The 27988-nt window shown below is 35.1% G+C and overlaps 1 protein-coding gene across 1 annotated transcript in view; it reads left to right on the top strand.

The window, feature by feature from the left end:
• The window catches only part of LOC127178502 (dynein axonemal heavy chain 11), an 87917-nt gene that overhangs the window by 25026 nt on the left and 34903 nt on the right, over window positions 1-27988 (top strand). The window contains exons 31-55 of the mRNA XM_051131412.1: window positions 1006-1137; window positions 1387-1547; window positions 4064-4220; window positions 4500-4645; window positions 4728-4844; window positions 5789-5927; window positions 6014-6106; window positions 6194-6388; window positions 6484-6561; window positions 10826-10958; window positions 11085-11212; window positions 11395-11543; window positions 11658-11808; window positions 11899-12030; window positions 13773-13946; window positions 14789-14993; window positions 15395-15560; window positions 15651-15753; window positions 18067-18306; window positions 18395-18556; window positions 20465-20658; window positions 20749-20911; window positions 21905-22028; window positions 25646-25788; window positions 25893-26054. Of these exons, the coding sequence (XP_050987369.1) occupies window positions 1006-1137; window positions 1387-1547; window positions 4064-4220; window positions 4500-4645; window positions 4728-4844; window positions 5789-5927; window positions 6014-6106; window positions 6194-6388; window positions 6484-6561; window positions 10826-10958; window positions 11085-11212; window positions 11395-11543; window positions 11658-11808; window positions 11899-12030; window positions 13773-13946; window positions 14789-14993; window positions 15395-15560; window positions 15651-15753; window positions 18067-18306; window positions 18395-18556; window positions 20465-20658; window positions 20749-20911; window positions 21905-22028; window positions 25646-25788; window positions 25893-26054 (3747 nt within the window). The remainder of the gene's footprint in view (window positions 1-1005; window positions 1138-1386; window positions 1548-4063; window positions 4221-4499; window positions 4646-4727; window positions 4845-5788; window positions 5928-6013; window positions 6107-6193; window positions 6389-6483; window positions 6562-10825; window positions 10959-11084; window positions 11213-11394; window positions 11544-11657; window positions 11809-11898; window positions 12031-13772; window positions 13947-14788; window positions 14994-15394; window positions 15561-15650; window positions 15754-18066; window positions 18307-18394; window positions 18557-20464; window positions 20659-20748; window positions 20912-21904; window positions 22029-25645; window positions 25789-25892; window positions 26055-27988) is intronic.

Raw genomic sequence — 27988 nt, 5'->3', positions numbered from 1 at the left:
TCAGAAACATACATGGAAGTCAATAGTAGTGTGGTTCACAAATAAATGGTTCTTATGAGCCCCTATTTTAGTGAATCAGACGCAGGCCTTGTGTGGCCCAAAAATCTTAAGACACTTTAATTTTAAACAGGAGATTTACAGTATTGCAGATCCTAAAAGTCACTAGTCCTTCCTCCTCCTGCATAAAGATTTTTTACTATTCTAGGTAGTGCTAGACTTCCTGTTTTCAGGCACAGATAGAGCACATGTGAAGTATGAACGAGGCGATTATGAAGCCATCGAAAACGCACTCCTGCTACTTCATTGTAAGTATGATGAAGTGAATAGTGCTGATCTGTGTAGACTGCCACAAGCACGTTCATATCGCCCCTGCAGCGTCAGGATCTGTCATCAAGCGCAGGGAAGGTTAGCATGTCCTTGGCCGGCGTTTGAATAATCTGCCTCTTTCCCTTCAAGCCTCTGATTGGAGTCGCTGTCAGACAGCATGGGGTGATAAATGCAGTACAACCTAAGCTGCTTTTACACCAAATACAGGCAGGAAGATTACATCTCATTTGCCTGTCTGTGACAGGGATCCACGGTATCGCCTCTTAACCACCCCCCCAACTCACACACACACACACACACACACACACACACACACACACATATTGGCCCAGCACTCTCATTCATTGTCACACACACACACACACACACCAGCTGGCCGCTCTTATTCATAGTCAAACAGTCTTACACAGTCGCAGTTCCCCCCAACATTGATAAATGAGCGCTGTGCTTATTTGGCCTCCCAACTGGAATATATGACCTTGCTCCATAAACGTGGGGGGATTTCTCTGATGAACACATGACCCTGAGCCCCTGTCAGCGCAGTTATTACCATCCACTTCTCTCTGGCATGTAAATTGATATAATTACTGTAAGCAGAGGCCACAAAGCTCACTGTATGCTCTCACAAGCCATCATTGTGCCCTCTGAAACTCTAAAATATCTGCCTTGCTTCTCCAGATTGCCCAGCTAAACTCTTTGATAAACATGTTATTGGGGGAACTGAACCCGGGTGACAGGCAGAAGATCATGACCCTGTGCACCATAGATGTTCACGCCAGAGATGTGGTCTCCAAACTCATCGCTCAGAAGGTTGGGTCATGTTTACTGCGCTTCGTAAATAATGATCATGTCGACTAAAGGATGCTCTGTTTCCTTGTTTTAAATCATTTAGTGCTGTTTGTCTCTCTTAGTTCTTCAGTCATTATTTTAATGGGCTTTAAATTGACAAGCGGTAATTGATTAATTAATTGAGTTGGGAGCATTTAGACTCTTTTATTTTTTCTTTTTTGAAGTGCTGGAATGTCTTTTTCAGAGTTGTTTGTGACCGTTTTTATCCAGGTGAGCAGTGCTCAGGCGTTTGCCTGGGTTTCTCAGCTCCGCCACAGCTGGGATGAGGAACAGAAACACTGTTTCGTCAACATCTGCGATGCCCAGTTTCGTTATTCCTATGAATATCTAGGCAACACACCTCGTCTGGTCATTACACCTCTCACAGACAGGTAACTTAAAGCCGAAGTTCACTTCCAGAACAAAAATTTACAGATAATGTACTCATCCCCTTGTCACCCAAGATGTTCATGTCTTTCTTTTTTCAGTTGTAAAGAAATTATGTTTTTAAGGAAAACATTTCAGCATTTCTCTCCATATACTGGACTTCAGTGGTGCCCCTGTTTAAATGCAGCTTCAAAGGGCTTTAAACGATCTCAGCTGAGGAAGAAGGGTATTATCTAGCGAAACTATCTGTTTTCTAAAAAAGAAATTAAAGTTTAAATACTTTTTAACCCCAAACGCTCATCTTGTCTCATCTGCTTGAACTCTGTTTTTTTCCAGTTCATGTCGAAAACATCCATCTTATTTTCTCCTCCAACTTTAAAATTGTCCTACATTGCTGTTTTACCTTTTTTTGTAAAGGACATTTGATCATCTTTGCATGTTCACTTTGTAAACACTGGGTTGGTCCTTCTGTAGCGAAGTAGGATGATTTTAAAGTTGGAGGAGAAAAGAAGATGGGAGGTTTTCGACATACCCTAACTGTCATTAACTGGAAAAAACAGAGTTCAGGCAGTCGAGACAAGACAAGCGTTTGAGGTTAAAAAGTATATAAATTGTAATTTTTTTTAGAAAATAACCAGTTGTTTCACTAGATAAGACTCTTCTTCCTCGGCTGGGATCGTTTAAAAATCGTTTGGGGCACCATTGTACTTTGGTATATGGAGAAAAATCCTGAATTGTTTTCCTCGAAAAACATAATTTCTTTACGACTGAAGAAAGAAAGACATGAACATAAACTTTTTCTTTAAGGGCTAATGGTAACTCATTTAATCCCAAATTTTTCTCAGACATGAAAGCATCCAAATGATGTGTCATTAGTAACGTGAAATAATCAACAATTAGTTTTTGAAATGTATAAATTTATATGGAAAAGTGTGTTTTAAGGTCAGTCACAATTGTGACCAATGGGATAATGTGTATACTGAATTTAAAAATTACTAAAGTACTGAAGTTTGAATGTAACTGCTGTTTTGTATCATATAATAATTAGCACTGTCAGTCGATTCAAATTTTTAATCTAATTACTTACATGATGTTTCGATTAATTAATCGAATTAATCGCAAAATAAATGTGATAAATTTGACTGTTAAAATATTCACAAAACATTATTTAAAGCTATTTTTGTGTTAAATGAGAAAGTATCAAGTAGACATTACAAATTGTAGCTTTAGAAATAAATATTTTATTTGATTCAGCAAACCGTTTATTACACATAAACATTTAGGCTGCAACGGCAACTATGGAACATAAAAGAAGATAATTTAAGAAACATCTCAGCATTTTTTGTTCATATAATGATATAAACTAAAATAGCTTTGTTACCATCTGTCTTTAAAATACTTTCTTTTATGTTCCACATGAGGGTGAGTAAATGATGACAGTGTAATATTGTAATATTTTTGGGTAAACTATTCATTTAATCTTTTTATTTTTATTATTATTTTTTTTTAATGAAATGATACTCTAAATAAGAAACTACATATGCCAGCAGGTGGCAGTAAATGTCTTTATTTTTTATTTTATTTTATTTTTTAAACTTTATTGTTATACATTAAAGAAAATTACAAACAATGAACCAAACATTCCTTGACAACAGCAGTGACTAAGAGAAAAAGAAATGATAATACAGACAAGAATTGAATACAGAAAAAAAAAAAACACACACACATACAACGTCAAATAATACAACAGGGAATAAATTACTGATCAGTTAGTTTTCAATGCGTCTAGGTACCTAGTAACAGGTGTCCATCTTTGTATAAAAATGTCTAGTTTCAGTTGGAGTTGGGCAGTCATTAAATATCTTTATGTGTCATTCATTCATTCGATTCGTTTAAACGGCTGATTCATTCAGGAATGAAGTAAACGTCTCTCTCTATGAATGGGCCTTTGAATCATTGGTTCACACGATTCATTCAAAACGCAGATTCATTCAGAAACTAAACAAAATTAATTCGCTGTGGATTCAAAAGTAATATCTTCTCTGCAAAATTGAGCAAAAACACATAATACTGTGTTTAAAATATAACACAATATCAACTTCATATTTACTGAACTGTTTAAGCTTGTGATTGTTCAGGACAAAATCAGCACTCGTGTCATATTGCTCTTGCTGTCCGTGTGATATATATGTGTAAATATGAGACAAAATACATACAGTGGCATTTTTTGCACCAGTATCTTGAATTTTAGGGCCTAACTGCATTTATGGAGTTGCCCTGCATCATATTTGTCAACAGTCAACTATATGAAATGACTAGGTGACGTACAGGTTTGGGGGCAGGGCCAGAGTGTTAACTGTGTTAAAATATTTTAATCGCGTTAATTGTTCTTAACTTATTAATTAAGGTAACATGTTAAACTGACAGCCATAATAATAATGTTTTTTTTTTTAATGTTATGTTAAGCCTTACCATATTTGTTTTCAAACATTTTTTGAGGTTGCATTTTTTTTAATTACAGGTGCTATATAACTCTAACTCAGTCACTGCACTTGACTATGAGTGGTGCTCCAGCAGGTCCGGCTGGCACGGGAAAGACTGAAACCACCAAAGACCTGGGCAGAGCTCTGGGGGTCATGGTGTACGTCTTCAACTGCTCTGAGCAGATGGACTATAAGGTAGACGTACCAGACATACCAGCAGAAATGGGACTCAGCAACCTCAGGACAATTATGAGTGTATTCTCAGTTCAGATGAGCTCCTAATGCATATAATTACTTTGCTGAATAGGATTCTGCTTCTTAATTGAAAGAAATCAATGACTGATCTGTTTGAAACTTTATCACAGTTGACTGATGTTTTGGAAGTTCTTCTCCTTAACTATTGTTAGTTTAGTTCTGTTAAGTCTTTAACAGAGGACACAGTGATGTGTTTCCCTCACTTGTTTCATCGTTCAGTCCATAGGGAACATTTTTAAAGGTCTGGCACAAACTGGAGCTTGGGGCTGCTTTGACGAGTTTAACCGAATCGCTGTGGAAGTGTTGTCAGTGGTGGCAGTACAGGTGAAGACCATACAGGATGCCATTCGCAACAAGAGGAAGAGGTAAGGGTGTTTTTCCATTTTAGAAATTCTGAATGGTTCATATGAATTATGTAGGCATGTTTTAACTATTTGTTCCCTGCAGGTTTCTGTTCCTAGAGGAAGAGATTAGCCTGAAACCCTCTGTTGGGATCTTCATCACAATGAACCCTGGATATGCTGGACGAACGGAGCTGCCGGAGAACCTCAAAGCACTTTTCAGGTACAGCTAGATTGAAATAGTTTTATTTAATGTTTTGTTTTGTTGTATTTTTTTGTTTGTTTTGTTTTTTGTTTTATTTTATTCTGTTTTATTTTATTTTAGTTTATTTTATTTTGTTTTGTTTTGTTTTGATTTATTCAGTTTTTTGTTTTATTTAGTTTTATTTAGTTTAGTTTTTTGTTTTATTTTATTTTGTTTTATTTTGTGTTGTTTTTTTGTTATTATTTATTCTGTGTTGTTTTATTTGATTTTTTTTTTAGTTTGTTTAGTTTTATTTTATTGTTTTGTTTTGTTTTATTTTATTTTTTGTTTTGATTTATTCTGTTTTTTTGTTTTTTGTTTTATTTAGTTTCATTTTGTTTTGTTTTGATTTATTCTGTTTTGTTTTTTTGTTTTATTTTGATTAATTTTGTTTTGTTTTTTCGTTATGATTTATTCTGTGTTGTTTTAGTTTTTGTTTTGATTTATTTAGTTTATTTTATTCTGTTTTTGTTATTTTGTTTTGTTTTTAAATAACTTTTGTTTTGATTTGTTTTATTCTGTTTTATTTTGTGTTGTTTTTTGTTATTATTTATTCTGTTGTTTTATTTTATTTTATTAGATTTTTTGTTTGTTTTATTTAGTTTAGTTTAGTTTTTGTTTTGTTTTATTCTGTTTTATTTTATTTTGTTTAATTTTGTTTTGTTTGATTAATTCTGTTTTGTTTTTTGTTTTATTTTGATTAATTTAGTTTTATTTTTAGTTTTTTGTTATGATTCATTCTGTGTTGTTTTATTTAGTTTAATTTTTTAAAGTTCTGTTTTATTTTGTTTTTTGTTTTGTTTTCGACCTAAGACGTTGTATCAGGTTTTATTTAATTTTATATGTTGTGTGAAATAGATGATGTCCTCTCTTTAAATGCTGTATCAGCAGTGTGTAGAGGAGTTCATGAATGTGTTTTGCAGGCCATGTGCAATGGTGGTTCCTGACATGGAGCTGATCTGTGAGATCATGCTGATGTCTGAGGGATTTCAGAGTGCTCAGATTCTGGGCAACAAGTTCATCACCCTCTACAGACTCTGTAAAGAGCTGCTCTCCAAACAGGTACACTGAGCTGTAAAGATGCAGTACAGGAAAAACACTTGTCCTGTTTGCGCCTGCTCTTGAACTAAATGTATTCTCTGCTGTAGGACCACTATGACTGGGGTTTGCGTGCTGTCAAACCTGTCCTTGTTGTTGCTGGAGCTCTTAAAAGAGCAGATCGCACTAAGCCAGAGGATCAGGTGCTAAAAATTTGTTTAGATGCTTGATGTTTAGCTGTATACATAAAGGAGCCTTGTGTTTTTACACTGTTTTTTTACGTCATGTAGGTGTTGATGCAAGCTTTGAGAGATTTCAACATGCCAAAGATCGTTTCGGAAGACGTTTCGGTGTTTCTGGGTCTGATTAGAGATTTGTTCCCTGGTTTGGAGGTAGAACGACGAACTGATGCAGAGTTTGAGCAGATAGTCCGTCAGACGAGTCTAGAGTTAAAGCTTCAACCTGAGGACACATTCATTCTGAAAGTAAGAAACTCTCTGCACACTGTGTTATTATTTGTTTAGTGTTACGTTATCAGATCCCTTGTTAACCTCTTATTTGATTGTTATTTTTAATGAAGGTTGTTCAGCTTGAGGAGCTTTTATCTGTTCATCACTCAGTGTTTGTGGTTGGTGATGCTGGGACTGGAAAAAGCCAGGTACACACTTTGTGATTACAGACTATTACCTGTCCACATTCCCTGATGTTTTGAATAAAACCATTAAGTTCTGAACAAATTCACTAATTACTTCACATTCACTACGTATTCTGTATTTTTATTATGTAAAATATCTCTAAAATATTGATTGTGACATTTTGCCTGATGATCAGCGTTGGGCATGTTACTTTAAAAAAGTGATTAGTTATAGTTACTAGGTACTTCTCACAAATAGTAGCTGAGTTACATCATTATTAAAAAAGTAAGTAAATACAAGTAAAAGTAACTATTGTGTTACTTAAAAAAAAAAGTTCAAATATGTCAGATAGGATGCCTCCAGTATTATTAAATATGTTAAATTAATGAAATTGACACTAAATAGAATAATTATTATTATAAAACATTGTACACTAATTTACACTATTTCAATGTTGCTGTGGGACAATGTGAGAGACACCTCCAGGGGATAAATACCACGTTATTGGGGTCGCTTAAACCCGCGGACATGAAAAATATATGTAATAGCTTAAAACGTCCACTTTGAAATGAAGTAAGCCACGTTGAAAACAAATATTCTCTGATAAAGCAATCCGTATGAAACCAACAAGAGCTTCAGTTTTTCCTGTCTAAACTCATTACCTCTAATATAATCATGCCCACAAGCGGCTCCGCTTTTCAAATTTGAAATATCCACGTGAGGCACGCGGCATGTAATTGCCCACATCACCTCCGTAAACAAACTTGAACGTTGATCAAGCTCATCTCGGCTACTTTTCGTTTTTGGAAGAAGATGCGCTGAGAGGAATAACCCAGAATTTACCTCAAGAATGCAACACGATGCAACGCGCAGCTTGATCCAGTGGAGGCTTTCATCCTGATGAGTAGTCTACGATTACTTGCATCTGTTGTTATTGTGTTATTTAAAAAAAAAAAAAAACTTACTTGGCAACAATGGAACACCCGCACTGGAAATGTACTGTACCTAAGCCAATCATCATCAATTATGTGGTTGTCTCCCACCAACCCAGAGACTATAGAATACCCAAGATTGGTCACTCGTGTAGTTTGGAATGGGGAAAGATGTAACGCTCATTATGGCCGCGAAGCCCCGCCTTCTTAATGAAAGAGCCAATCGTTGACTAGTAAAGTCAGCGCGTCACTGCAGCTGCAAGTCCCGGTTGATATAGAAACAGTCAGCGTTCTGAGACGTGCGCTTAATACTGCGTATGCGCACTAGCTGATCTCGCCTGAAAAATAAGCTTTTTTTAACGCTATTGGAGCTTAAGGAACGATATTTATGAGGCAGTTTGTTGTCATATTTCATTGGTGATTTCAAATAGGAAATTTAATCGTAATACTGGTGAACAGTTTTGTAGAATTTGATGTTTCCCCATTCAAATAGATAGGAGCTGCACCTGCCTGCCCGAGAGGCATTTCAAAGATGGCTGCTGAGTGAAATGACTTGCCTTAAAGGGACTTTGCACCAACCCCCCCAACACACACACCAAAGAAAAAAAAACTTTGCAGGTCCTGTGGCTGAGAGAGAGCCTGCTCTGATGAAAACTGATTCAGTGAGCTTAATTATAGTAACGCTGCATTTTATTGACAGTAAGGGTAATGGCGTTGTAACGGGGGAAACAGTAGTTCATTTGATTACTCATTACTGAAAAAAAGCAATGGCGTTAGTAACGCCGTTATTCCCATTACTGCTGATGATTAATTAAAAGATGATTAATAAATGTGTTTAAATGGTAGTTTTGTGGACAGATACATTATTGAGTTTGGTTATATTTTCATATTAAATTTGGAAATGATAACAGTAAAATGTACAGTATGATGCCTTCTTTAAGGCTTTGTAAACACATTGCACAAGGTGAATTACATGAATGATATTTTAACTAAAATTTAAAATATTTGTGTTTTTTAATGTTTTTAGTCACACTGATGTCCTTTTCAACTCAGCAACCCAAATTTTTTGCAGATAATTGCAACCCAGTGTTATTTATTTTGTTAAGTAGTAATATATTTAATATAATTTTATGCATTTATTAATGTTCTTGTGCTTCCCAGAAACTCAGCATTTTATCAAATAATTGAAGCTTATTATTTATTATTTATTTATTGATTCAAACATTATGGAAGCCCGTTTCCACCACTGAATAAAAAACGTAAAAATGTTATTGCGACTCACACTTCTGACTTTTTCTCGCAAATGGGAGATATAAACTTGCAATTATGAGTTGTAGTTTTTCTTCTTTTTTTTATGAAATTCTGACTTTTCTTAGATTTGTGAGATATAAACTTGAAATTGTGAGTTTATATCTCACAATTCTAACTTAAGTCACAACTGGGTGTTATAAACTCCATAATTCTGAGAAAAAAAGTCAGAATTTCATTTAAAAAAGAGTCAGAATTGCAAGATATAAACTCACAATTGCCAGAAAAAGTCTCAGTTGCGAGATACAAACTTAAGAATTAAGAGTTTATCTCTCAGGTTCTGACTTCTTTTCTTTTTTTTTAGATTTGCTAGTTTGTCTCAATTCTGACCCTATATTCAGAATTGTCAGACAAACTCTATATATATTTATCTGACTTTAATTCTAACTATAACTCGCAATTGTGGGTATACAGTACATCAAAATATCAGAATTTTCAGAACTTTATTTCTCAGAATTGTGAGGAAAAAAAGTCAGATTTTTGAGATAAAAAGTCACAAATAACTTTTAAAAAAAAATGTTATTCAGTAATTTATTTATTGTTTATTAAACAGGTTTCCATAAAAAATATATTGCCACTACGCAAAAATTAAAATAAAGCATTAATACGTTGAAAGTGTATAATAATCACAGAAAACACACATTATATATATATATATATATATATATATATATATATACTTTCATGTGAAACAGTTAGGACACGCTATTGAATTTCACTGTTTTCAGGACATAATAACATATTATCTGGTCCTTGGCAGGTCTTAAAATTTGGAAAATCCTCAGATAAACATCATCACATGACATATCACACAGTGTAATTATTTATTTAAGAAAAATACAACCAAGAGGGAAAGGCCATGTGTGACAAAGGACACCCTATGAGTCAATTGCCTGTAGATCCACTTTTAGCAGCAATAACTTGAAGCATTCATTTTCTGTGTGACTTTATCAGTCTCTCACATTGTTCTGGAGGAATTTGGACCACTTTTCTTTTCAACGTTGCTCCAGTTTATTTGAGGTTTGTGGGCATTTGCTCATGCACAGCTCTCACCACAACATTTGAGTCAGAATGAGCTCTGGACTTGGACTGGGCTGTTGCAACACCTTCCTTCTTTTCTTTTCAGCCATTCTGTTGTAGATTTGCTGGTGTGCTTGGGATCATTGTCCTGTTGCATGACCCAATTTTGATGTTAGATGTTGGACAGATGCCCTCGCATTTGACTCTAGAATACTTTGATATACAAAGGAGTTCATGGCCAACTCAATGACTGTGAGGTGCCCAGGTCCTGTGGCTACAAATCAAGCCCAAAATTATCAGCCCTCCTCCAGCATGCTTGTCTTTCGGTATGAGGTGATATGCTCTGTAGGTTTTCACCAAACTTGGCGCTGTGCATTATGGCCAAACATCTCCACTTCGGTCTCGTCTGTTCAAAGAACATTATTCTAGAAGACTTGTGTTTTGTTCATATGCAACATTGCGCTGCAATGTTTTTTTTTTTTTAGATAGAAGAGGCTTTCTTCTGCCAAGCCTTCCAAGCATGCCATTTTTGTCTCATATTTTTCTAATGGTATTGTCACGAACTTTATCATTTAACATGTTAACTGAGGCCTGTAGAGTCTGAGGTGTAGTTCTTGGGTTGTCTGCCAGACCAGCAAACTGCTGAAGCTCATGCTTTTATAGAGGCGCTCAGACTTGCTGATGATCAGTTAATCAAAGGTATTTGATTAGCAGTGCTTGACTGTTATATATCCTCTTAATTCCAATGTTAACAGTAAGGGTGTCCTAACTTTGTCACACATGGCTTTTCCATTTTGGCTTTATTTTTGTTCAGTAAATAATGAGATGGTGCATTTTGTCCTGTGTTGTTGTTCATCTGGTTTTATTTTTGAAATTTTAAGACCAGCCAGGGACCAGTTTTTTTTTAATGATCTCCTGATACAGAAAACCATGGAATTCAAAAGGGTGTCCTAACTTTTTATATATATATATATATATCTGTAATATATATGTGATAATCATAATTGTCTACTCTGTCCCTAAACAGATCCTAAAAACTCTTCACAAAACCTACTTCAACATGGGAAAGAAGCCTTTCTGGAATGATCTGAACCCAAAAGCAATAAGCAACGATGAACTGTTGGGATTCTTCCATCCGGCCACTCGGGAATGGAAAGATGGTACATCAGCATCCAGTGTTTTGTAGAGCTGATCCTGTCCAATTCACAGTACATAACTTACAGTTTAGACATGAGATCCATTCTCCCCGGGTGGACTTTAAAATTGTAAATCTCTTCATGTGGCAGGTTTATTGTCACATTTCATGCGGGATCAAGCCAGTAACTCTCACTCGGGGCCAAAGTGGATTGTTCTGGATGGAGACATTGACCCCATGTGGATTGAGTCTCTCAACACTGTCATGGATGACAACAAGGTACCCACACAGTTTGTGCATGGTTTTTATGAGGACATTTGTATTCAGCTGATTAATCTGAAGTACTAAAATTGCATTTTGACACATTTAAACACTCCACTAAACATAGCATATACAATTTGAAAAAAGAAAAAAACAAGGAATTATGAATATTGGCAATGATGTTGTGCATGTCTGTGCAGGTTCTTACTCTGGCTAATAATGAACGTATCCCACTCACCCCCTCGATGAGACTACTGTTTGAGATCAGTCACCTGAAACATGCCACACCTGCCACCGTGTCCCGAGCTGGCATCCTGCACATCAATCCTCAAGAGCTGAGCTGGAACCTGTGAGAAATTTACTGAATTCACTTTTTGTCCAAAATATGCCATCTAATTCATAGCGGTTCACATTTGTGATGGATTAGTCTTAATTGAACAGCCTCTTGTTCCTCCATGTCTAGGTATGTTACGAGTTGGATTGATCGGAGGGAAAGGCAAACCGAGAGAGCACACCTGACCATTCTTACTGACAAATATGTCCCTCGCTGTATTGAAAAAATGAGAAGCTCCTTTAAGACGATCATTCCTATTACTGAGAACAGCATGGTTCAGGTGTACCATTCACACAGATACTGTACACTCATTCATACAGGCCTATACTGTGCTTTTCAAATCTTTACTGATGTCTTTTATCTTTTTCAGACTCTGTGCTCCTTGTTGGATTGTCTGTTAACTCCTGAGAATATTCCGGCAGACACTCCACGGGAAATCTATGAGATGTACTTTGTGTTCGCCTGTGTGTGGGCTTTTGGTGGAGCCACATTCCAGGATCAGGTATTTTTGTTTATTATTTTATTTTTATTTTTATTATTTTATTATTTTATTTGTTATTATTTGTTTTGTTTTGTTCTGCTTTGTTTTGCTTTGTTTTGTTTAGGTTTTTTTGGGCTTTTTGTGTAGCCACATTCCAGGATCAGGTATTTGTTTTGTTTTGTGTTAGTTTGCTTTGTTTGTTTTGTTTTGTTTTTGGGCTTTTGGGGGAGCCACATTCTAGGATGAGGTATTTGTTTTTTGTTTTGTTTTGTCTTAGTTTGCTTTGTTTTTTTTGTTTTGTTTTTGGGCGTTTGGTAGGGCCACATTCTAGGATCAGGTAATTGTTTTGTTTTGTCTTAGTTTGTTTTTTTGTTGTTTTTTTTTTTTTTTTTTGGGCTTTTGGTGGAGCAACATTCCAGTATCAGGTATTTGTTTTTGTTTTGTTTTGTTTTCATTTGTTTTGTTTTTGGTTTGCTTTAGTTTGTTTTGTTTTTGGGTTTTGGTGGAGCAACATTCCAGTATCAGGTATTTGTTTTGTTTGGTTTTGTTTTGTTTGGATTTGTTTTTGGGCTTTTGACAGAGCCACATTCCAGGATCAGGTATTTGTTTTGTTTTGTGTTAGTTTGCTTTGTTTGTTTTGTTTTGTTTTTAGGCTTTTGGGGGAGCCACATTCTAGGATGAGGTATTTGTTTTTTGTTTTGTTTTGTCTTAGTTTGCTTTGTTTTTTTTTGTTTTGTTTTTGGGCGTTTGGTAGGGCCACATTCTAGGATCAGGTATTTGTTTTGTCTTAGTTTTTTTTTTGTTTGTTTTTTTTTTTTTTTTGGGCTTTTGGTGGAGCAACATTCCAGTATCAGGTATTTGTTTTTGTTTTGTTTTGTTTTCATTTGTTTTGTTTTTGGTTTGCTTTAGTTTGTTTTGTTTTTGGGTTTTGGTGGAGCAACATTCCAGTATCAGGTATTTGTTTTGTTTGGTTATGTTTTGTTTGGTTTTGTTTTCATTTGTTTTGTTTTTGGTTTGCTTTGGTTTGTTTTGTTTTTTGGCTTATGGTGTAGCTACATTCCAGGATCAGCTATTTGTTTTTTTTTGTTTTTGTCTTAGTTTGCTTTTTTTGTTCGTTTGTTGGTTGGTTTGTTTTTGGGATTTTGGTGGAGCAACATTCCAGTATCAGGTATTTGTTTTGTTTTATTGTTTTAGTTTGCTTTGTTTTGTTTTTAGGCTTTTGGCAGAGCCACATTCTAGGATCAGGTATTTGTTTTGTTTCTTTTTATTTTGGTTTAGGTTAGTTTGCTTTGTTTTATTTTGCGTTTGGGCTTTTGGTGAAGCCATCATTCAGGATCAGGTATTTGTTTTGTGTAGTTTTTTTTGTTAGTTTTTGTTTTTTTGTTTTTGTTGTGCTTTTTGTTTTTGTTTAATTTTGTTTTTGTTTTGGGTAAATATCAGTTAATGCAAATACTTAATGTCAAAGTTTTGTTTTGTACTAAGACAAAACACAGTAACTACACAGAGACTGGAATTGAGAAAAATTTAATTTAAATATAAGTTTACATTTTTTGTTAATTCTTTTGTACACTAATTTCTCTCTGAATCTGAGCAAAGCTGAGCTTAAACTGTTTGTCACTAGAGGGATCATAGTCTAAAAATCACCCATAGTCTTTTTTTTTGATAGGACTATCAGATAATGAAAATATTTATTCTGAATATAGCATTTATAATTTCTGTATGCTAGCATGTCTCTATTTATGTTGTTGTTTTTTATTTCTCAGCTCCATGATTATCGGGCTGAGTTCAGTCAGTGGTGGATCAAAGAGATAAAGAGTGTGAAGTTTCCTGTCCAGGGTTCTGTGTTTGACTACTATCTAGATCCTCATTCCAAACGCTTCCTGCCATGGACCGACAGAATGCCCACATTTGAGATGGACCCTGATACACCTGTACAGGTAAGGACAGGATTATGTATTGCAGGAAGCTGAAGTCTAAGTTTGATGTAAGAACTCTCTGAATACACTAATACTTCCTGTTACATTCAGAATAACATACTGTGAACATGTTCTTTACAACACAATATAGTCCTTTGTGATCCGCTGAGAAAATTCTCCTGAGAAAATTCACTCTCACAGTGAACCACTTTAATTTCAAAATAATGGCATGCTAATTTAGTGCAGTTAGTGCATTAGAGTGGGTCAGTGAACAGATACAGAGAAAACAACCTCCCTCCATCATGAGCTGAACCTGCAGTCAGAAGAGTTTTGGATCTGATTACCGTTCAAAGTAATCAGAATTATGCATGTGTGTGTGCGGCCATTGTCTTTATTTTTATACTTGGAAGATGAAGCTGTAATGTTGATAATAGGGTAGTCATAGTGATGAACTGGACCTACAGGTTTGTCGTGTCGCATTGTAGAACTGTTCTAAAAGTTCATAAAAGTTCATTCAAAGTGCTCTTGCAAAGTATCCCACAGCTTTTCCATTATTCCAGTATTTACGTTTTCACTGTGTAAGAGCTTTGATCCTTTTTTTCTCAGAAGGGGTCTGCACATGAAGGACAAACAAAAAAGTGAAATACTGTTAGCATTCTAATATTTCTGTTTTAATTATTCTGCATTGCTGATTTGCTGCTCAAGAAAAAAGTTAACATTCTCAATGTTGTCAATGTATTATTTAATTCTTCCTTGAATGTTATTTAATTGTATTATTTCAACACTGACTTTCAGTGTTATTTATTGATTTAGATAAGCTAAATATGACTTGAGTGATCAAATGCACTTTTTTTGGCCTACAGTCTTTGTTAGTTCCAACGGTTGAGACGGTCAGACTGCAGTATTTCATGAGCATGTTGCTGGAGACGTCTCAGCCTCTTATGCTGGTCGGTGGAGCAGGCACTGGGAAGTCTGCTGTGGTCAGGAACCTTCTGGAAAAACTACCAGAGAACTTTATATCCGCAAAAGTTCCCCTTCACTTTCATACCACTGCATCCATGCTGCAAAGTGAGTGTGACAGCATGCATTTCATCACATTTCTCTAAAAGCTTCAGATGTGTAGAACAGCACCTCCTTGTGGTCCATAGACCAAATTTCATTTCATCCAGTTATAGAAATAACTTGATTCCACCCAAGTGTACCTCAGGGTGTACTTGAATAGATGTTAAGTAAATATTTGCTTTATTAAACATTTAAAACTAAAAAAAAAGTTTTTAGTAGGTCTGAACTTGTTCACACATACCAAGCAACATACACATTTTAGACAGAAAAAAAATCTGCTCTTAATTACTTATAGGAATATATTAAATGTATCCCACTAACAGGTGAATTTTACTTGCATTAGTTATGGAATTTCTTAGAAAATGATGGAATTTCTTTAAAACAACACTTTGTATTGTTATTATCAGAGGCAATGGAGAAACCTCTTGAGAGGAAGGCTGGTAGGAGTTACGCACCTCCAAATAACAAAAGACTCATCTATTTCATTGATGACGTGAACATGGCAGCTGTGGACAGTTATGGGACCTCTCAGCCACACGCTCTCATTCGCCAGCATCTGGATTACAAGCACTGGTAACACAATGTCAACATTTCTTTCATTTATTTCACTTAAGTGAGATATTACTTCTCAAAATACTCTACAATTTTCTATATTGTTTCTAGGTATGACAGCCAGAAGTTAACAATAAAAGACATACACAACACCCATTATGTCTCCTGTATGAATCCAACATCGGGGAGTTTTACAGTTAACCCCAGACTGCAGGTATTTGAGCTTCTTTAGTGTTGTTAACCATTCAGAACTAAATTGAAAATGCTTTTCATGTAGAATTAAAATAGTTTAAAAAAAGGTAAGTGTAAAAATATATCTCAGTATCTATTAAACAAACCTGTTATCATATGCACCACATATGCAAATATTATTAATAGTCATTAATAATCAATTTCTATGCCACATATAGTAATGTAAATTTATTTTGTATTTGTGATATTTTAAAAATACTTAAAAAAATAACTAAATAAATAATTTACATTATATAAATATATAACATAATAAATTATGTCAATATGTTACTATTTATTAAGTGGCATAAAATGGTCATGGACAATTTGTGGTACTGTATTTTTCACTGTTTTGTCTATTTTTGAATGCAAGTTAATATATTAAAAATTAAAGGAGAAGTCCACTTACAGAACAAGAATTTACAGATAATGTACTCACCCCCTTGTCATCCAAGGTGTTCATGTCTTTCTTTCTTCAGTCGTAAAGAAATTATGTTTTTTGAGGAAAACATTTCAGCATTTTTCTCCATATAATGGACTGATATGGTGCCCCGAGTTTGAACTTCCAAAATGCAGTTTAAATGCGGTTATAAATTATCCCAGCCGAAGAAGGGTCTTATCTAGTGAAACGATTGGTCATTTTCATAAAAATAATAAAATTTATATACTTTTTAATGTCAAATGCTCATCTTGTCTTACTTTTTGCGACTTTTTTTCCGGTTCATGACAGTTAGGGTATGTCGAAAACTCCCATCTCATGTTCTCCCTCAACTTCTAAATTGTCCTATATCGCTGTTTTACCTTTTTTGTTAAGGGTGTTTGATCTTCTTTGCATGTTCACTTTGCAAAGACTGGGTCGGAAATTCTGTAGTGATGTAGGATGATTTTGAAATGATTTTTTAAGTTCAGGGAGAAAATACGGTTTGAGTTTTTTAACATACCCTAACCGTCTTGAGCCAGAATACACAGAGTTCAGGGAGAGCAAGACTAGATGAGCGTTTGAGAATAAAAAAGTATTTAAATTGTATTTTTAAAATGAAAATAACTGATCGTTTCGCTAGATAAGACCCTTCTTCCTCAGCTGGGATCGTTTACAACTGCATTTGAGAAACTGCATTTTGGAAGTTCAAACTCGGGGCACCATATCAGTCCATTATATGGAGAAAAATCCTGAAATGTTTTCCTCAAAAAACAATTTCTTTACGACTGAAGAAAGAAAGACATGAACACCTTGGATGTATTACAATTAAAGTAATTATAAAATTGTATTTTGTATAAAAGTATTATTAAACATAAATTTAACATATTAGGGAATAAGTATGAATATTTAGTCCAAAAAAAAGGATTAACAGTTAAAATGCAGAAATATTCTCTTTTCATTCTAATTCAGTATCCTGTGTGTTAGTGTTGGGTGATATGCTAAATCTTCATATCGTCCTATTGTCAGCCTGTGAGATCGCCGATACACAATATTATGGTGCTAATTTCTTTAATTATTTATTTCGCTTCATTAACGGAAAGTGAACCAACACCAGCATAAGGCTAGCAGCCTAGTGTTTTCAATATGACTTAATTTATGTTTAACATGATAACAATTTAATAGAAACATTGTAAGTTACTAATGCTTACATTTCCTTAGTTATTCAAAAATCGCGAAAAAAGCAGCTACACACAATGAGTGAAGAACATTAACATAATGACTAGCCTAGCTCAGTGTAGTGCGAGTTCATGCACTTTAAAAAACACTGCGATGCGGCCAATCTAATCAATGCTTGTGTTTATATATATATATATATATATATATATTGTCGATACACAATACTATCGACTATCGGCACAACCCTACTGTGGGTCATGACCAAATTCAAACTTATGAATTTAAAGGGAGACGGTTTAAAATTCTCAACTTAGTTTGTTCCGTCCATAATAGCTTGATTGTGGTTAAAAAATGTGCAGTTAAAATAAGTTCCGTAAGAGTGGGCACAGATATTCGTAAATGTTATGGATCAGGCTTCCGGTCTCATGCGCATCCAGCTATTTTTAGCTGTACAAAACACCAATTTGTCTTACCATGTTATTTTAATTTATTATTTTAATTATGAAAACACTGGATTGTAGTGCATAGTTTTCCTATTTACTGCGTGTTATTCTTTTTGTTATTTCCCTATAGTGGCTAATGAACCGGAAGTCTCACTTATAGGCTGACTTCTGCATTTAAGAAAAAAGTGGATACTATAATATAAAAATTGTGTTTGAAAGACATCACGTGACAAATCTTCACCTTAATTTTCATCAGAGGCATTTCACAGTGTTAACGGTCGGCACACCCAGCTGCGAGACCCTCAGCTCCATCTTTGGCTCTGTCCTGAGCTTCCACCTGCAGAGGTTGCCATTCACCCCAGCTGTGGTGAGAAGTACTCCTGCTGTGGTGAAAGCGGCTGTAGTCCTCCATGACAGGGTGCTTCAGCACTTCCTCCCCACCTCCACAAAGTTTTACTATCTCTTCAACATGTGGGATCTCTTTCGGCTGTTCCAGGTAAGCATTCCCTCTGTGCACAGTAATTAAAACTGTAGATATGTTGAGTCAGCTAACACTTTGTGTCTGTGTTTGTATGTGCATCTAGGGTCTCCTGTTCTCCAGGCCAGAGTGTGTTAGACAGGGTGCGGATCTGGTTCGACTTTGGATCCATGAATCCAGAAGAGTTTATTCGGATCGCTTTTTTGAAACATCTGAGCTTCAGCTGTTTCATAGGCTGCAGGCGGACATCACACGACAGGCCTCTGAGGTAAACCAGCAAGGCATGTTTACTGCTGTTAAAGGGATAGTTCAGCCAAAAATAAAAATTCTGTCATTACTCACCCTCGTCGTTCCAAACCCGTAAAACCTTTGTTCATCTTCGGAACACAAATTACGATATTTTTTGATGAATCTGAGAGCTTTCTGACCATGCATATACAGCAACACAAATGACACGTTCAAGGCCCAGAAAGGTAGTAAAGACATCGTTAAAATAGTCCATGTGACATCAGTTGTTCAACCGTAATGTTATGAAGCTACGAGAATACTTTTTGTGCACTAAGAAAACAAAAAGAACGACTTTATTCAACAATTTATTCTCCTCCATGTCAGTCTTCGATGTACGCTCATAACAGTATGAGGGCCAGAACGCTGGCTCCTGCATCATGAATAAAGTCACACAAAAAGAATTTTTGGGTGAACTGTCTCTTCAAAGCCTTAAATGTTTCGGCATTTTTCACAAAAAAAAATAAAATAAAATAAAAAATGAATAATAATAATAAAACAACTGGAAGACACCATATTATTTCTCTTTTTTTCTTTATTTTGTTTTCAGTACTATGGAAAATTTTCCACAATGGAATAAGAAATACACTAAAACTGTTTTTAGAAATATAATAAATAAAATAGTAATAAGTAAATAAATAAATAAATAAATATTTGTAATTACAGCACATTTTTAGCTGTTTTTAGCTGTTTTTTTTGCCAAATTTACTGGTTTTAGCTGGGATTTTTTTAGCTGTTTTTGTTAAATTAAGTGGTTTTAACTTTTTTTTTTGTTGTTGTTTTAGCTTTTTTTCGTTAAAAGACCTGGTCGAAGCTGTTTTTGTGAAATAAACTGGTTTTAGTTGGTTTTTAGCTGTTTTTTCTCAAACAAAAGAACTGGTTTTAGCTGCTTTTGTTAAATGAACTGGTTTTAGCTGGTGTTTTGCTGTTTTGTTGTTAAATTAACTGGTTGTAGCTGCTTTTAGTTTTTTTTTTTTTGGTAAATCAGCTGGTTTTAGCTGTTTTTGCTAAATCAGCTGGTTTCAGTTGGTTTTAGCTGTTTTTAGCTGGGGGTTTTTTCCGCTAAATTAACTGATTTTAGCTGGCTTTTAGCTGTTTTTGCTAAATTAACTGGTTTTAGCTGTTTTTTTTTTACATATTTTTGCTAAGTTAGCTGGTTTTAGCTGGTTTTTCTTAACCAGCTTTTCCTAACCAGTACAGTTCTACAGTATCTAGCCAGTATTTTAAAAATACTAAATTAAAACTTAACTACTTCTAACTGAAAAGCTCTCTGGCTAGGCTTTTTCAAGCCAACTTAAAGTTTGTCTACAAACTTTTTTTTTTTTAGTTATATATAATTACACAGTCAAACTTTTCAGACACCTTCAACATTTCTCACATTATCACAGTTTATTTGCTATAGTTTAGAAAATGGTAATAAAATATGACAAGAACTCGGAGTTAAACTGCGTCAGAACAAATTCATCTTGATAATGTTGGATAATTTTGATAGAAAGATATGTAACGAAAAACGGTCAGGTCAAAGTGTCAAATCAAATTTTTGGTCCCAAATTTTTTGCAATTTTACTGGTAGTTCACTGTATGAAGAATTTTTGGGTATAATATGTCACAGTTTTCTTTATTTTGCTTATATAAATGAACTACAGTGTCCTGCACCCACTAGTAAAAAATATATTATAAAAAATGTTGTTTGTAGGTAATGTTAGTTTAAAAATGATTTTAAAAATGATTATAACATTTTTCATTTGACTGTATATGATGTAAAAAATCCTGATTGCTCTTTCCCTTTATCTTAGTAAAACTCCAGTAACTACTCTATTATGCAATTTCAATATGTATGTTAATACTATTGTCCTTTAACATGTAGTTGCCTCGTCTTTGTCTCCCAAAGGAAATAGAGGAAGATGCAGTGTTGCAGGAGCCACTAATATACCTGCACCGCAGTGTGGGCTCTGCAGAACCTTCCTACCTGCCCGTAGCTGGATGGGAGCAGCTCAGCTGTATCCTCACTGAGGCTTTGGACAGCTACAACGAGCTCCACTCTGCCATGAACCTGGTGCTGTTCCAGGAAGCCATGCAGCATGTGTGAGTGCTACGTCTGCAGTATGTGCTTTACTGAATACAGATTCAACTGTAATTACACACACATGGTTTTTTTTTGACTGGCTTCTGCAGGTGTCGTATCACTCGCATCCTGGCATGTCCTAGAGGCCATGCCCTGCTCGTAGGTGTGGGGGGCAGTGGCAAACAAAGCCTGACCCGCCTTGCCGCCCACCTCTCCAACATGGATGTGTTCCAGCCCACCCTCAGCAAGGGCTACAACATACAGGACCTAAAGGTAACCGCGTCCTCAGAGTTCATGCCAGTAGACCGCACAATACAATCAATGGTGTGCAAGATGAAAATTAGAAAACTGCATACAGCAAAAACCACAACAAATGCGACGATGATATTATGCCAAGCCAACAGCTGCCCAAATCATAGTACCCATCGCTGCATTGAGGTGAGGATAAATCTAAAATGGCGGTGATTCATTACCAGAGATCAAGCTTTCTTTTAGACAACACTTTCCCTGATCAATACCCCGTCCGGCTCCATCGATCTCATTTAGTCCTGCCCGGATGCAATGGGGAGTAATTGCCAGATCCTATTAAAGAACCAAGGCAAATATTTCAATGCCCTATTGATGAGGCCGCTGCTATCATTTCATTCATCAGTGTGTGGTAAATCTGAGGCCAGTTGGCTGAGCTGCATTGATCTCTATACACTCGACACTCACTGTTTGATGCCCTCTACACATAATCATGAAAAGACACTTCATCTTGGTCTCATCCTGTTTCTATGCATATATGTAAATATGCAGTATTGCATTTAGGCTTAAACTACGCACCAGACCTATAACCGTAATGACACAGAGTAAAAGTATCATTGGAATCACTTTCAAAGCTTTTTTTTCAGCTGAAAAATGATAAAAACATTCATAGCCAATCAGAATACAGCCATTTTAGAGCTTAAGTATTTAAAGTAGCAGAATTATTTGTACTATGTAGAATTTCACAGTGAGTTTATTTTGTATTGGTTCTGACGTGTTGATTTTGAAGAATTTTTGTCATTATTTAAGAGGAAAGTTGGAAAGGTGATAAGAAATGGTAAGAAAAAGAGGGGAAAATGAGATTTGAACATGTTGCGGACCAGATTCAAACTCTAATTTCCCATTTGAGCACCATGACTCAATGTTCTAACCGCTAAGCCACAGCTCTTACTTATTTTGGCGGCTGGTTGTGCTCTCTCATATTGTAAGTGTTTTCAGCTACCTCTCATGTGTTTTCAGGTGGATTTGGCTGGACTGTACTTGAAGACGGGGGTGAAAAACATCCCCACGATCCTGCTCCTCACAGACGCTCAGATCCCCGAGGACCGTTTTCTCGTCATCATCAGCACCCTGATCTCGTCAGGTCAGAGCCTCCCGCACACGCACACATTTATACACGCCACAGGGGGGCTCATTGTGTGATGGTCTGATGAATGGGAAACATATGTAAATGGAGCGGGGCCAGTGAAGTAGATTAAGGGTGACTGGAACAGGCCTGCGTGTCATTGGATCAGGACCCTCAGAACACAGATGGTGGCTCTCATCTGTCACCGATGTCAAGCGCAGAGGTCGGAGACCCGTTTAGTGCTTGAACCAGAATAAAGCAGCAGAGTTAACAAATGTAACATAATTTAACTGATGCGTGTGTAATTGCTAATGCTTAAATGCACCAGAGAGAGGTTATTCTTACATGCCATAAAGGATTTGTTTAAATAGCACTTATTTGGCAGTGAAGTAATTTTTTATAACACAAAAAGGAATACGTTACACAAAAACTATACATATACATACATACATACATAACATACATACAGCTATAAGTAAATTACATATTTAAATACTTAATCACTTTACGTAATCACTTTAAGAATTTTTACTGTAATTAATGTTATGAATGAATGACTTAAACCATATTTTGCAGTTAGTTGCAGTGGTTATTTATATACTGCAATAGTTTTATTAATATTTTGTGATTATATTTTGTTTTTACATTTTCAGTTTTCATTTAATTTTTTATTCTTTTTGTTGCATGCATTTTCATTTAAACTGCTTTTCATGTACTGTTATACTTATTATTATTTTTGTGCGCAAATATTTCCAAATAGATTTATGTTAGTCTTTTCAATACTTCACCTTACCTTATTTCACTTTTTCACAAATTAAGTGTTTGATTTACTATTTATGTTATTTTATTTCAGACATTTAAATTAAAATATTTTTATTTGTATTTTTAATTTTAGTTACATTTGGCATGAAAGGAAAATTCACCCTATAAATTTTCTAAATGCTTATTATTTATCCATGCATTTGTTTCATTTTTAACATTTTTTAACCTCATAATATTTCATCAAAATATGAAATGACTTCTCTCTGGTAATACACTGCTGTGCAAAAGTTTTGGATCTGTAAGATTTTTTATGTTTTTTTTAAATATGTTTGTTATGCTCATTAAGGGTGAATTTTATTTGATCGAAAACACAGAAAAAAAACAGTAACATTCCGAAATATTATTGCAATTTAAAATAGTGTTTTTCTATTTTTATATATTTTAAAATAATTTATTTCTGCGATGCAAAGCTGAATTTTCAGCATTGTTACTCCAGTCTTCAGTGTCACATGATCTTTCAGAAATCATTTTAATATGCTGATTTATTATCAATGTTGGAAACAGTTGTGCTGCTTAATATTTTTTGGAACCTGTAAAACTTTTTTTATGATTATTTGTTGAATAGAAAGCTCAAAAGAACAGCATTTTTTAAAAACAGAAATATTTTGTAACAATATACACTACCGTTAAAAGTTTGGGGTCAGTAATTTTTTTTCTTTCTTTTTCTGAAAGAAATTAGTACTCTTTATTCAGAAATAATTAGGGATGCTATCGGTATCGGTATCGGCCCGATACTGAGCTCCTGTACTCGTACTCGTACTCGTTAAAATGCCCCGATACCAAAGGCCGATACCACATCATGTGACAAGTGCGTATTCAGGTAAACAAACACCGACAACAAAACAACAGACAGCAGAATGGAGTCATTAGAGATTAAGGATGTCTATGAAGTATATGTATGCAAATAATATAATGTTAAACATTCAGTATCAACGCTTGTATAGATGATGCGCGCGAGCTGAAAGGCAAAGCACGCAGAATGGATTGAGCGTGCCGCGGCGAAGATGCACGGCTTGTCGAGTTAAGATCCCGCCTTGACATCACTGGAAAGTTTGTAGTTTGGTCGGATATGTCAAAAACAAGTAAGTAAAGCAATGCACAAGTTATTTAACGGGAGAGAGAGAGAGAGAGGGAGAGCGTCAAAGAGAAAGAGAGAGCGCGCACATTTGTTGCCTGATCTTTATTGATGTTCGCATATTTAGCACACGCATCTTTTGGATTGAAACAAATTCATAAATATGAAACAAAAATTATAGAGGCATTTACTATAAACATCATTTATTTTCAACCTTAAGAAGACACGACTGTACGACGAAAGTGAAACTAGCAGTCTGTGTGAAATGCGCTAGGCTGTACTGTACTTGAGCGCATTGCGAATGTTTTGCTTGTTTCATGAGTGTTTCTGCATTATTTGAGTCTCTTTAGATTATAGCCCAAATAGCAGCATGTTTCAGATTAAAAAACGTGACTTATATTTCTGAAAATATCAGAGTGAGGAGATTCATAATGAGTGGTTCCCTGCATTATTACAACGCGTGATTACAGTACTGTAACTGCAATGGAGCAGTTTAATGCTATTAAATTAAAAATGATGTACCATAGAGAAAAAAAAAAAAAAAAAAAAAAAAAAAAATTTGAACAGTGAAAGTAACAAAACACATTTTAATGCGCATAATTAAGTGAAAAAAAAAAAAAAAAACTAAGGGATATATAGTCAAACTAAAAAATATTCAGACACCAGCTATACACCACCTAATTTTTGAGATATATATATGTATGTTTTTACTAGTGGGTGCAGGACATAGTCTATGATAGTGTGATAATGTGAAAAATGTCTGATAATGTGAGAAAAGGTATATGAATAAATTTTGGTTTGACTGTATCTATTAGATAAATGAAATTAACCAACTAATATATATTCTTTTAGTTTCTATACCCAATATTTTACAAACTTACTGGTAAATTTTAAAATATCGGTATCGGTACTTGGAATCGGCAAGTACCAAAAATAAAAGTATCGGTGTCGGGCGAGTACTGGAAAAAGTGGTATCGGTGCATCCCTAGAAATAATGTGTTAAATTGATAAAAAGTGATAGTAACGACTTTACTTGTTAGAAAATATTTCTATTTTGTATAAATGCTGTTTTTTTAACTTATTATTCATCAAAGAATCCTGATAAAAGTATAACAGTTTCCAAAAAAATATTAAGCAGCACATCTGTTTCCAACATTGATAATAAATCAGCATATTAGAATGATTTATGAAGGATCATGTGACACTGAGTAATGACTGCTAAAAATTCAGCTTTGCATCACAGAAATAAATTATGTTTTAAAGTATATTAAAATAGAAAACTGTTATTTAAAATTGAAATAATATTACACAATATTACAGTTGTTTCTGTGTTTTTAATCAAATAAATGCAGCCTTGGTAAGCATAAAAGACGTCTTTTAAAAAAAAAAAGAACGTTTAAACAGCCAGATTTTTTTCATCTGCCTTCATTTTTGAATACATGACCTCAAGATGCAATCAACAACTAATGCATAAACCCAGTTCTGGCTTTACATTTTCTGTTTCTCTGTAATCCATTACACTCGATTGTATGTCACAAAATGGAAGAAATCCAGTAATGCTTATTTGTGGCATTTTTTGCATAAATACTAATGTATGTAGACTAAAATGTTTCCTAGCTATTATTTATCTAACATTAGCTAGTATCTGAATGTTACTTGCTCAGTATAAAGCTGTGTAAATACATAAAGGACCCCTGTTTAAGTGAAATGAGTGTGTTTATTGGTGGTTTGACCCCAGGTGAGATCCCTGATCTGTTAAGTGAAGAGGAGGTGGATGGTGTTAGAAAAGCTGTGAGGAGTGAGGTGCGGGAACTGGGTCTGCTGGACAACAACGAGAACTGCTGGAGCTTTTTTATGAATCGAGTGCAACAACAACTCAAGGTCTCACAGCAATGATTGTTTATTTTAGTATACACCACAGTTACGATATATATATTGCATATCTTGTTTGGATCAGCATCTACAGTGTGTGTTTGTGTGTGTAGGTCGTGCTCTGCATGTCTCCAGTAGGTAACAGCCTGCGTCTACGTGCCCGGCGTTTCCCGGCCCTGCTGAACTGCACCACTCTGGACTGGTTCCAGGAATGGCCCCTGGAGGCCCTTCAGTCTGTCAGCTTCAAGTTCTTGCAGGATATCCCAAGTATTCAGGTAAACATGAGCTTCAGTCAGCCAGCTGAAGTAGCTTTATTGGGTTTAGTTATTTAATTCCATATTGATTTATAGTTTACAGGAAGTGGTTTTAATTCATTTCTTTCAAGAGGCTTAGCAAAAACAGGTTTCATATTTCATTTCACACAAAAACGAAACGGCTAAAAGACACTGTAATTCTTCTGATGAGTTTTCTCTCCTCACATTTACATGTGCACCAGATTCCTCATCATTAGCTCGACTCTGAAGTGAAGACAAATGGCTGATCACATGCACAGTGAGCTCAATGACAGACGCAGTTTCTCTCTCTCTCTGCATTGTTGTTTTCCTTGCACCAGTGGAACGATCACTAAGCAGGATCATTTATGCTAATAAAGCAACGGTGATTAATACACAGAGACTGACCCTCAGAGAAGCCACAGCTGTTTCAGCCAGACTGTGTGCGTGTGCTGAGAGTTTGTACGCGGATGTGGGAGTGTGTGTGTTGACTCGTGACCAGCTGTGGGTTTGTTTCCTCTTTGCGTATTTCACTCAGTGTTGGACTATTATACTGGAGTATGGAATGTAGGACCATCAGTCAATTAAAATATGTAATCACAATTAATCTCATAATGTAGATAACGCATTCAGTTTTTTAAGGAAAGTAAAATAAATTATAGGCCTTTGTGTAACTAAGCAATTTGAGTGGATGAGAAGATGATGATTTCTCTAGCAGTCACTCTCACAACAAACATCATCTCAAACTGCATCAAAACTTCTTAAACTGCACAGAAAATGGAACTTTATAGACTTTATGGACTTAATTTCACATGTGTCCAAATGTTTTTGACCAGTATTTCACGGGATTGACATTTAATGACAGTTAAATTTCTAGATACAGACAATGCAGATTACTTTTGTTATTGTTTTGACTTTATTATTATTAAATAACCTAGGGGTGGGTGATATGTCCAAAATCTTATATCATGAGTAATTTTATTTCATTTTTTATCTTTTTTTTGGTCTTTATGATCAAAATTATTGGTACCATAGAAATTTTATAATTCTTGTCACTAGTGTCAACACCAAAAAAACTAATACTAGTCTAAATTAAAAAAAAAAAAAAGTTAAGCTTACTGAAGACAAGTCAGCGATTTTAAAAAAGAACAGCATCAATAAACATGAACATAAATGACAGACAGCAGGAATATTAGACAGCTGTCACTTTAAGAGCTGCCCGGATCCAATATACTATTACACATGTGTTTTCTTTCTCAGCTGTTTGTTTTCACGTAAGACTTAAATTACTGTGTTTACAAGGATACTTGCAAAGATGGGAATTTTGACATACATGTATGTGTATTTAACTGTTCAAGGCCTATAAAGTGGCAAAAATAACTCTGTTCACTACTCCTGCGCTCTGTGAGTCTACGATCAGAGTCTTCACGTGCCTCTCTAACAGCACAGCCGTATAGCGAAATTAGTTTTCTTTCGCTGCTGACTGCATTTAAATGGCTTAAAATTACTTATTTTTAACCTGCAGTGCTTAAAAACATGCACATATTTGTTGTGGTGATCACGTAGCACAGCACCATCACGTTAGCCTGTAACCACGATAGAGTCAAATCTCTACCATTTGACATATTTCTACCAGTTAATTGTGTCTACCTGTATATCAGCAACCCTTAAAATTACCCATCATTTACTCATGAATGACTGACACACTAGGGACATTTCTACCATTTTGATTAGTTTTTTAAAAAATGACACAGAACAGTATGGAAGCAACTTACTTACTCAGAATTGCGGGATACAAACTCACAATTGTGTTATAAAGTCAGAATTGTGAGATATGAAATCACAATTTTGATTTTTTTTTTCCTCAGAATTGTGATATAAACTCACAATTGTGACAAATGCAAGTTTGTATCTCACCATTCTGACTTTTTTCTCAC

Source organism: Labeo rohita, chromosome 16, assembly GCF_022985175.1.
Source record: "Labeo rohita strain BAU-BD-2019 chromosome 16, IGBB_LRoh.1.0, whole genome shotgun sequence".
Lineage (NCBI taxonomy): Eukaryota > Metazoa > Chordata > Actinopteri > Cypriniformes > Cyprinidae > Labeo > Labeo rohita.
The sequence above is the reverse complement of the archived record's forward strand: the minus strand, read 5'-3'. Positions and strand labels throughout refer to the sequence as shown.